The sequence below is a fragment of the Stegastes partitus genome, unplaced genomic scaffold (genome assembly GCF_000690725.1).
Source record: "Stegastes partitus isolate 25-593 unplaced genomic scaffold, Stegastes_partitus-1.0.2 Scaffold1937, whole genome shotgun sequence".
Classification (NCBI taxonomy): Eukaryota; Metazoa; Chordata; class Actinopteri; family Pomacentridae; genus Stegastes; species Stegastes partitus.
The window spans coordinates 82,711-94,548 of NW_007579668.1; the positions used below are offsets into that span (position 1 = coordinate 82,711).

The window sequence follows — 11,838 nt, forward strand, 5'->3', positions numbered from 1 at the left end:
CAAATGCTGTCACATTAATGAGAAGCATCATGAAAGGGTCTGTGTTGAAACAGAAATACAGTGATAGACAAATAAAGGAATGCTGAAAAAAATAAACCGCAGGGATACAAAAATGATGATGTACATGTATGTAGACCAGCAAAACTGCTAAAAGTACCGTAAATGCCAGAATGCAGACATAGTCCCACTAATAGTTGAAAAAAGTTAATTAAGACATTATTTAAGCATGTCGTTTTCACTACCAAAATGTATTGTTTTTTTGTTTGTTTGTAGTTTTTTGTTCTCTATTGACCACACATTTGATATAATAATGTATGTAACTGGTGCACTATGTCCCTACATTAATGTTGAAGATTAAAAATATGCTATATTACACAGCAAAAGTTTTGACTAAGAATCTTACAATCTTAATTCACCCCCTTAATAATTACTAAATTCTAGCTCCTATTAAGACAGGATTTCTTTCTACAGGATACAGGATGTGGTGATTTTAATATTACATGTCCTGCACAGTGATTTATTCCAATCCAGAGCAGATGAGAGTCACTTTTCAATCCCTCTACAATAAAAATTACAACTGAAATGATTACTAGTTTTTTAGTGAATTTACTTGACCTCATGTCATATTTTTGTCCAGAGCCATGTCATTGTATTTTAAAGTAAATATCTATTTTTTGCTCATATATTTGGTAATAGTTTATAAACAGCTATCCTGCTATCCCCACCTCAACCCCTCCTGCTATCCCACACCCCCTCATCCCCACTCTCACCCCAACCAGTCGAGGCAGATGACGGCCTTCCTGAGCCTGGTTCTGTCGAAGGTTTTTTTCGCCCCTACCTGTTTTTTTTTGTTTTTTTTTTTTTACTCCTTCCCACAGTTGCCAACCACTTGCTCAGATGGAGTCCATAGGCAACTTTGGATTGTTGGGTTCTCTGTTCACATTCGTAAGGTCTTCACCATACTATGTTAAGCATTATGAGATGACATATGTTGTGAATTGTGCTATATAAATAAAATTGAACTGAATTGAAATTCAATATTTTGTTGAAATGGTACATTCAAAGTATGCAGTATTAGCTATGTGCAGATCTTTTTTATAATGTACCCATGGAGGTACAGGAAACTGTCATTGAACTAATGAATCACTGGATGAACTTAAAAATGTGATGCTTCTCCAGCAGGCTCTAAAGTGACTTTTTATTCGTAACTTTTAAACAGATTTATTTTTATTTGCTCTTTTTTTTGGTGTTTTGTGCTGAATGTCCATGTCTAGTAGAGACCAAACCCTGTAATTTTAATGCAATGACCCAGCTGACTCCAGATTCCGAGTCAATGAAGCATCTGCTGGATGTGCTGAAACATGTCTGATCCACAGGCGCCCCACCCTGCAATCCACAGGACCTGAAGTATCTGCTACCAACCCTTCATACACTACAGGGCATCCATGGAGGTCCCATGGTCATGCTTTAACGGGTGTAATCTGATCTGGTTGCATAGGAGAACCTACACAACATTAGGCAGGTGGTTTTAATGTGAACCGCGTATACAACAAAGATATACAAACATTTTTATTGCATTTTTTTTGTTTTTTTAAATAAGTAAAATCTTTTGTTTTCTGGGAACTTAATGGTAGCTGTTGAGAGTCAGTGCCACCCCTGACTTCCTCCTCCCTCCCCTAGCCCTTAAAGGCCTCTGAGTGGAATATAAATGCGTACAACGTCTCTCTTCCTTCTTCACACACACAGTTCATGAGAAGAATAGCATTGCGTTATATACAAAAACATTGTTTGTTTTCAGTGATCATCATTCTCCTTAACTTCTGAGCCAGTAATGTACTTAAGATAGCCATCCTCTACTTCCACATCCTCATCTCTGGCTGCAGCAGTAGCACCCACAGGACTCGGCAGGTAAACGTTTTCACATCTTCCCCCAGAGTCGCTCTGGGAATCCTGAGAGGCACCACCAGCTGCAGCAGCAACAGCAGCAGCAATCTCCAGGCCCTGGTTGATATAGGTAGCCTCCTGGCTGGCCTCCAGGACCGGAAGTTCTGCCAGAAGGCCTTTCAGTGTTTCAGCCAGTTCCCTAAAGCCAGGCCTCCGGGTAGGCTCCCTATCCCAGCAGCTTCTCATAACTTCATAACTGTGTTTGGGATGAGATGAAGGAAGAAAAGAGAAAAAAAAGTATAATTTGCTGTCAAAGAAATATGTTTTTGACTTTCTCTAAACCCATCACATTTATTTTTCTTTGACTCAAGTTTTGCACTTGCAGAACAGTAATACTATTATGTAAAGAAACATAGGGAAACAAAAAACATAGACTTAATATACCCAATATATTTCAGAATTTTTGGTTTTGATAAAAAAAAAGAAAAAAACACACAAAAAACATCAAGAGCAAATATGTCATCTTGGAGTCGGTGAGCTCTAGACGTTGGGAGTGAGGACATTTCTGGGAACTTATACACTTACTGTCACACTTTCAAAGACCTGTATGAAGTCTTTAGGGCTCTGGTTAGAATGAGGTCTAGTTCTAGGTTAGGGTAATGGCTAGGGTTAGGTATGTAGTCGGTCTGGATCATCGTGTGAGGTCGGCCTGCTTGGCTCTTTCAACTCATTAGCCATTTTAATGACAGCACTCATCTCATTGCAAATTTACACTATTATTATGCAAGGGCACTATCGTTGCACCACCCATGATGCTTGTGATTGGTTTGAAGAAATATGGTAAAGCAATGAAATGTCCTCTGATGTGATAGGAACATGGCTATATGTGTTGTTCTGCAATTTTAATGAACTTACAGTTTAAATTGTCAAGATGTAAAAATACGTGACCTGCACTGATGAATTTAAGGAAACAGGTTGGATACATTATTAGGTCTTACTACAATAAGCTGTTCTGTTGTTCTTTCCTGTTCTCTACTGCAATTAAGTAATCAGACATTTAACTGCTTCATGTTCCCGCTGTATGTTAGTTGGTGTATCTGTCTATACACCTATGGACTGTATATTTATCATTAACTGATTGACAATATGCAAAAGAAAAGTCAAGTGTTCAACAAATTTATTAGATCACCACTCAATGTAAGGTTTATTCCATAATGGCCCTTAATTAACAGCATTTATGATTACCAAAATCTTTTTTATGTTTCTGTCATGGTTAATACACCAGCATGTAGAAGCTCTTTAACCCAAATGATAGTTTTAATGCTAAAATATGATTATTATGTTATCCATGAATTTTCAAATTTACTGTTTTACAAAAAAAAAGAACAGAAAACAAATTGTAAAGCACATTATTATTTCTTGATTAAGATGTCAAATTATTATTATTTACTTTACTTTATTTACTTATAGCCATTTACTTGCATTCCTGAACAGAAAAAAAATGTTTTAGTGGTTGAATGTTATGCTTGATTAATTTCTGACTTCTCAGAGAAACCCAGTGAGTCGGCTCAAATTTAGATATAATAAGGTGAGTTCGGTTTGAAATTCTTCATTCCTGTTCAAAACGGTAAAATGTCGAGAGCTCACTGAAACTGATAGAGTCCTTATTAAAACACTTCCTGATGCCGGATGGTCTATGAGACAAATAGGGAAATACATAAAGTGTTCTCCAAGTGTGGTCAAGAATGCTTTGGAGTCAATTACTGAGATTGGTACTTACGAACTCCGCCAAGGAAGAGGCAGGAAATGAAAGTTAACTGAAGCAGATGTCAGACACCTCAAGAATTTAAGTTCTACAGACAGAAGGAAGACCACTGCGGATCTTCAGGCAGAGATGAATGCTTCTAGATCAGAGTCCGAGAAACTTTCCAGAATGACCATAAGCAGACGACTGATGAAACAAGGTTCAAAGGGAAGAAAAACTGCTAAGAAGCCGTTATTGAGGCCTGCAAACATCCAGAAAAACCTCAGATTTAACAGGGAGCACAAACACTGGACTGTTGATGACTGAAAGAAGGTACACTGGATGGACGGGTCAGAGTTTGAACTCTTTGGTCGGCATCGTCCTGTTAATGTCTGCAGAAAAGCTGGAGAACATTTTTTGATGCCAGATGCATTGCACCCACAGTGAAACACGGTGGAGATTCCAATATGGTATGGAATACTATTTGTGGAAATGGTGTGGGCAAATTAGTGAAAATCTATAATATTATGAACAAGAACGTCGACCACAACATCCTCTCTGTCAGACATCTATGACACCAGATGTCTGCGCAGGGCCACAAGCATCACCTTCGATGGTTCACAACCCGGGCACAGCCTGTTGTCACTGTTGCCCTCAGGAAAGAGGAACCGATCCATCAAGGCCCACACATCCAGACTCACTAGATATCATATTACTTATAATAATTATTTATTTATATTACTTATATTTCTCATATATCCACAGTGTTCTTCATGAGTGCAATATATTTATTCTACTTAACTATATATTTCCTACTGGCGCCTTTTGTAAACATATATTCTTATTTGTCTTTTTATACTTTTACTTTTATACTTTTGCACCACTGGAGTTGTCTTTTAATTTCATTGTACTTTGTGTATGATGACAATGCATGTTCTATTCTAGTGCATCATGGAATCCCTTCTGGACTGAATCTGAGTTTCGTGGGTTCATATACCAATAAGACAATGACCCCAAGCATACTTCAAAACTGTGCAAAGACTATTTGACCAAGAAAAACGAATCTGGAGTATTGGGACTGATGGACTGGCCAAGTCAAGGTCCAGATTTGACTTCTATTGAACAATTTTGGGATGTGGTACATTCAAAGATTGATGTTTCTGTTTTCTCATTTTTATGACAGGTGGTCTAATAAATTTATTACTCACTGTATACAAAATCTAAATATTTTAATCAAATGTTCTGAAACCTTTAATCAAAACACAAAACTTGAAATGTCCCTGAAAAATCACAGTAACTCACAGTTTGTGATCGCACTCCTCTGGTGGTTTCAGCCTGTGTCCAGACAGTAGCAGGTCCAGCAGTTCGTGGTTGTGGACTCCAGGATAGGGTGTCCTGCCTCTGGACACAATCTCCCACATGGTTACTCCAAATGACCACTGAGACAAGGACAAGTAAACACAGGTTTTTATTCAGGCTGCAAATGTACATGACTGACTGAAGAGAGGCCTTAATCTGGACTATGGCAAACTTACCACATCACTTTTGGTAGTGTAGATAGACTCAGATAGGCTCTCCATGGCCATCCACTTGATTGGCAGACGCAAAGCTACTGTCTGACGGTAATAATTACTGCTGTAGATTTTCTTGGACAAGCCGAAATCAGCCACACATACCCTAAGGTCATCACCTAGCCTGTGCATAAAAAATATATAATTGCATCATCTGCATTGCTGTCTGAAGTCAGATCAAAGAACAAAATGTGAGTTCTAACACTGTTTTATATATTTTGTCCCAGCACACACACATCGTCTACTCTGATGCCCTCAGTCTGTGTCATTGAAACTTTAAGCAGCTTCCTTCCCCAGATACAAGCTATGGTGGAATACCAATAGCTGAGGGACAGAGACACAGTCATATGTGAACAAGGAGTCCTTGATTTCCAGCTATCCTCCATCTCCCTGTGGTAGACTCACATGCAGTTGCGTGCAGCCAAGTCTCTATGCAGAAACCCCTGCGAACTCAAATAGTCCATCCCTGCTGCAATGTCGATCATGAAGCGCAGGAGACTCTGATGGGGCACAAACTGCAAAGAAAGCAGAATATTATAACCCCGATCGTTACAAAAAGCAGCATGGCTCAAAAACAGTATACAGAGGACCAATCTGTTGGCAAAATGCTGGAAAATACATTCAGGATGATATCTTGTCAAGAGGATGTGCAGAGTACCATGAGAAATGTTTGGATTGTTGTAGCTGTAAAAATGTAAATAGTTTAATGTTTATGATTTACAATTGTTTTCCAGCATTGATAATGCCGTAGGGACTTGGGGGAAAAAAAATTCTACATCTGGATTGCAAATTTTTTAAAAGTAAAAACAAATGAATAAAACTTTGCTTTTTCATTATTTATGACATTATAACCATGTTGTACTGCACATGACCCATTTTTGAATTCCCCCGTATCTAGTCATGGTTGTATTGTTTCCACAGAGGTGCAGGAATTCATATTGCAGTGAAAAATTTGCGGTAAGTTGAGTAAAAATTGTGACAGAAGCAAAAAAACAAAAACAAAAGAAATACTGCTTGGGGTTAATATTTGTTGTTTTTTTCTTTGTAATTGACTAACATTTTCATCAGTGATTTTGCAAATGAAATAAACAATGCAGTTAAATATTTCTTAGCTACAGGTTCCATCCATCCATCCAATATCTATACACTACTTAATCCTCTCTGTAGAGCGGCAGAGGTGTTGGAGTCTATCCCAGCTGACTCAGGACAAAGGCATGGTATACCGTGGACAGGTGGCCAGTCCATCACAGGGCCACATAGAGACAGACGAACAAGCACGCTCACATTCACACCTACGGACAATATAGAACGACCAATTAACCTAAACATGTTTTTAGACTGTGGGAGGAAGCCGTAGCACCCGAAGAGAACCAATGCAGGCGCAGGGAGAACATGCAAACTCCACAAAGAAAGATCCCAGGTCCAGGCAGGGATGTAAACCAGGGATCTTCTAGCTGTGAGGCGATAGTGCTAACCCCCGTAGCTACTGGTTGTTAACACTTGATATAGATTTAAACCAAGTAGCAACTGCCACAGCTTAAGGCTGAAGCTACTGTTGAAGTACTTTGCAGTGCAATACCACCAATGGCCACGAGATGCTGGTTTTCAAAAGTCCCTGACTCTTTGCCAATCATACAGCACCAACATCTCACTATAACTGAACTTATAACATGTAGTCATTGAGACCATAATGACTTGTTGAAAACAGAAGTTCTCTGTTCCCTGAGGACCAATCTCTGTTTTCAGCTAGTCATTATGGTCTCAATGTCCAAATTCAGGTCATCTAATAAGTGTACAGGTGGACATTATGGAAATGATTGCACAATTAAATTTCAAGACTTATTATAGAGTTAGATGTCTGTGATTTTTCGCTATTTGTGCATTTCTGCTCAGTTTGTGGTTGAAACTTTGTGGTTGATGCTGTCACACAATATTTTTTACATGTTTACTGTTCGTACTTATTTACACTCAAAAAGATTCTACTATTCTTCTTATGAATACAATAACTGTTGTGTAAATTGTTGCTGACATCCTCGTGTGTATCTACATAGGTAAGCATGTGACATAAGCCCTGTTTTTGTGCATGCATTTCTTGACTGCTTCTCACCATAGAGATATCACCATAGCGAGTGGCAATAAGGAAACGGCGCAGGTCTCCATGCTTCATGTAGGGCAGGACAACGAGAGGAACAGGCAGAGGAGAGTCCTGCTCTCTCTGTAAAGTCACCCCTGCAAACAATGACACAACAGTTACAAGTGTTTTGCTGCTGAATAGTGGTTTAAGGATTAAATATAACTTAGATAAAGACCTTAGAAGTAACAGCATAAGGGCAATTATGCTACTAATTGAAACTGCAAGTGAAGCATTTCTGCCAAAATGACAACCTTGAAGTAAATTGTGTCACTTGTTAATTTAATGATTTACTGATAGATCTACTTTCCTCAGTTTTAACTTTCAAGCAATGTATTCTGGGATTACTGCCACTATGCTTGTTTTTCTATAAAAGTCAGTTGAATAGGTTCGGCATATTATCAGACGTTGATTCCCTTCAACACATGATTTCAGTTCAAAAAACCTCAAAGTCAAAGTTCAGAAGTAGGCATTTTAGCTTCAACTAACATGAAATGAATAAACCTTCATTCAGTTGAGTTTATGAACAAAGATATGTTCATTTTATGAAATGTATCTGCGCTTTAACTGCCAGCATAACTTTCTACCCACTTGAAACTCAGAAATCATGACAAAATATGAAGATTATCACTATGTCACATGCATACGCACACACACACATGCACACACACACACACACACGCACACGCACGCACACACACACTTCTATCTTCCACTATACCCGCTTCTTAGTCAATATTTGTCACATTTTCAAAAAAGGAACTACTAAAACAACAGCAAGCTGACCTATATAACCTTTGACATGTGTACATCTTACCCAGTAGTTTGACGACATTTTCATGATCAAAGTTCTTCATGATCTCTGCCTCTCTCAGAAACTCATGCAAGTCCTCCTGACTGTGGATTCCTACTCGACGTGACAGAGAGAAATGGCAAAAATAAGAAATGGAAGAGTGGAGTTGTAATGAAAGGTTGGAGTTTCAATGCATACCTTTCATGGTCTTCACAGCCACTTTGATGTCCACACCTTCCTCTGGTGTAAAGATCCCTTCATACACTAAGCCAAACTCTCCTGTGGTGCAGGACAAAAGATTTCATGTTATTACTGGCTGTTACTTAAGAAATATTCTGCATCTTCACAGATTATTCATTGTATCAAACACATTGAAAAGTTGGTTTTGGCTGACACTGTGCAGAATTATTTCATGCATTGTTGTTATTCTAATAAGATTTACATATATAGAGAAAACATAGGTCAGTCTGGTGGCAGTTGATTCAATTAATAATGTCCCTTGTTCACTGCTTTCTGTCTAAAACTTCACACAAAACATTGGACTGTAATGTAAATGTTGTTTTAGGGTTCTATTTCTTAACTTCTGTTTCCATAAGTAGTTATACACAGATATACCCAGAGGACTGGGGTGCAATATATGGTTTATTATCGTTGTAATCAGAACAACTCCGTGCTACTCGCCTGGGAGCATGACATTAATGCATCTTTCTCTACATCCCATTATACAAAAAATTGAAAATCTATTAGTAGCTCATGCAAATGTGTACATCAGTGCAAAATGCTATGCAGGTCACACTTTACCCTAGTTCAATTATTTAAAACTCACTGAATGTAAGAGTCAAGATATATGCTGCTTTCACCGTGGGAATAGAGGAACATCACCTATTTTCATATGTCATCTTAAGAAATTTTGGTCTGAGACAATACCCATGATGTCATCGATCCTTGGTGCTCTTCCTGTCTGCCCACAGCACACTGTTGAGTCACTGGTTAACAGATCCTAATCCTTGAGGTTGCATATGTGTCTCTGCCCCAGCCTCTGATTTGTTTCCAGTCAGTCTTCCTCCTTCCCCTCACTCTATTAGTGATCATCATCAACACCAAGCCAAGACACCTCTGCACCTATGCTCACCTGATTAGACTTCTCTCCATAAAACCCTAGCTCAGACTTCATCTTGGCCAGATTGTCCATCCTATTCATTATCTATACACTGCTTAATCCTCACTAGGGTCGCGGGGGGCTGGAGCCTATCCCAGCTGACTCAGGGTGAAGGCAGGGGACACCCTGGACAGGTCACCAGTATATCACAGGGCCACATTTAGAGACAGACAACCAAGCACACTCACATTCACACCTACAGACAATTTAGAATCACCAATTAACCTCAACATGTTTTTGGACTGTGTGGGAGGAAGCCGGAGGACCTGGAGTGAACCCACGCTGCACGGGGAGAACATGCAAACTCCACGCAGTGTCTACGGGTGTCCTCACTGGGATGCGAACCGGCAACCTTCTAGCTCTGAGGCAAAAGTGCTAACCACCGAGCCACCGATCGGCCAGATTGTTGATTTTGATATGTGCTTTGACTGGCTCCCTGCCTTATTCTTTACTTATCATTCTGTATCTTACACTGCTTTGTAAATAGACACGTTCCTCACCTAGTCTCATATCTCATCGTCCTCAGTGTCTGCACCTGGATTCCCCATAAAACCCCATGACAAAATGGTAGGTCAGAACTGGTGGCATGAATCCACAGAGCCACCCTGCCTTGTGCCAACAGTCCAGGCTGTGCTGATGGTGTGATGGTGTGTGGAATGTTTTCTTGGGCACTTTGTGTTCTTTAATTCAAGTCAGTCATGGTCTGAATGCCACAGCCTGTCTGTTTTGGTTAATCATGTGCATCCCTTTCTACTCATGTGGCCACAGTTCACTATCTTCTAATGGCTTCTTTCAACAGGATCATGTCCCAGGCCACAAAAGTTGTCCCAAACTTCTGACTAATCTGCAAAAAAAGTGAATGTTGTCCACATGGAATAGGTTCTCAAAGATAATTTCCAACATCTTGTTGAATCACGACCAAAAAAAAGAGGCAGTTTGAGAGTACTTGGAATTGTTTTCCTAATAATATCATTTGTCAGTAGGAAATTGCTTAATACTCAGCAGCTGGCCTTCTTACAGACTTCCACAAGACCACGAGGAACATTGGGATATAAATGAATTCCAAAATGAAAGTGTCCCAAGGAAGAGTTCTCACCCTTAGGAGTGTAGCTCTAAAGAAGAACAATGGGTAACCACTTTTTTGATGCACAATGGTTCAAAGGAAATGCACCACAAGTCCTAATTACTTTAACTAACGGTGCAATTTTATAGATTTATTTATTTTTTATTCTAATTTTCTTAATTTTTTTAAGAATACATGTATTCAAAACTGAAAGTTTGAGGATTTAAAAACATAGAACAAGTTCTGACTTGAAAAATGAAGAAGAAATATTTTAGATTCTATTGTTCAGCACTATTTTATTTTGATGTGTAAGCACAACATCCAGGCGTCTGTCATGTACACACCAAACATCCCATTGCTATTTGAAAATTGATGGTTTTGAAAAGTGAGGCAAAACAAGAATCAATTAAATCCATGAACTGACCTTTGCCCAGTTCCTTGCCCAGAGTCAGCTGCTCTCTCTCTACCAAGACCTCCTTGAGACTGGCCAGCAGCCTGCCACTGAGACCCTCCAACAACTGGACCACACCCTCCACCACTGAAAAACACAGAAAATTGAATAATTTGCATATCAAATGTATTAAAAGGTAAGGCACCCACACAGTGATATCTGTGCTCCTATAAAACAAGCAGTATTGGCAATATGGCTTTAGCAGGAAAAGTGGAAACATTTGCTTTGTGATTGGCCTTCAAGGGAATAAGCTGGAGGGATCCTCTTTGAAATTATGAAATACCTCTTTGTGCATCAACTGTTCAAATTAATTTCTTTTCTTGGATAAGTATAAATGTTTTGTCCCAGCAGTAGTGAGTGCTATTTATACACTATATGTTGTGTGCAAAACAAGTGAAATGTGGGATGAAATTGTGATGCAACTCGGGACAGAATAAACCATAAAACAATTGTAACAATTGTAATATTATACCTTAAGGTGATCTGATTGTATCCTTTTGTTTCTTTTTCATAATTACAAAGGATAAAAAAAAACATTGCTTGTTTGGTTTGTGGAGACAGATTCTGTTTGTGAAGGTCAGACATGACGAAATGGAAAATGACCAAGTATTGACCTGCTACTGCCCATGGACATCAGACTTACTATTAGGCTGGGGTGTAGACTCCACCACCTGTGGGCGTCGGTAAGAAACTTCAGCATTCATTGGTAAAAGTTCAACTTCCTGGTCTGATCTGTTGGAAAGTAGGGAACCATTATCAGTCACTTATCAGCACACTTCATTGCCTTGCCAAATCAAAAATATATATATTTTAATACATCTGTCTACAGAAAAGATGAAAATAAAATTTGTGGTAAAATTATGTTACTATACAATATTATCTGAATAATTGTAGGAACAAAATTGAAGACAATCTTTTAAAAATCATGGTAACTTCAGAAAGCATTCAGACCCCTTCAGTGTGTTCTTGTTCTTTATTATGTTGTAGATCCAATTTTTGGTTGCATACATGTTTTCCTCAGTTCCTACCAGTCTACCTGTCT

The 11,838-nt window shown here is 38.9% G+C and overlaps 1 protein-coding gene across 1 annotated transcript in view; it reads right to left on the reverse strand.

The window, feature by feature from the left end:
• Positions 1–1,023: 1,023 nt before the first annotated feature.
• LOC103373259 (tyrosine-protein kinase Mer) overlaps positions 1,024–11,838 on the reverse strand; it is a 26,473-nt gene continuing 15,658 nt past the window's right edge. Inside the window, exons 7-15 of the mRNA XM_008303108.1 lie at positions 11,440–11,528; positions 10,770–10,883; positions 8,322–8,402; positions 8,148–8,237; positions 7,307–7,428; positions 5,605–5,714; positions 5,164–5,323; positions 4,931–5,067; positions 1,024–2,140 (exon numbers count right to left, since the gene is read on the reverse strand). Coding sequence (XP_008301330.1) covers positions 1,795–2,140; positions 4,931–5,067; positions 5,164–5,323; positions 5,605–5,714; positions 7,307–7,428; positions 8,148–8,237; positions 8,322–8,402; positions 10,770–10,883; positions 11,440–11,528 — 1,249 coding nt within the window. The 3' untranslated portion in view covers positions 1,024–1,794. The remainder of the gene's footprint in view (positions 2,141–4,930; positions 5,068–5,163; positions 5,324–5,604; positions 5,715–7,306; positions 7,429–8,147; positions 8,238–8,321; positions 8,403–10,769; positions 10,884–11,439; positions 11,529–11,838) is intronic.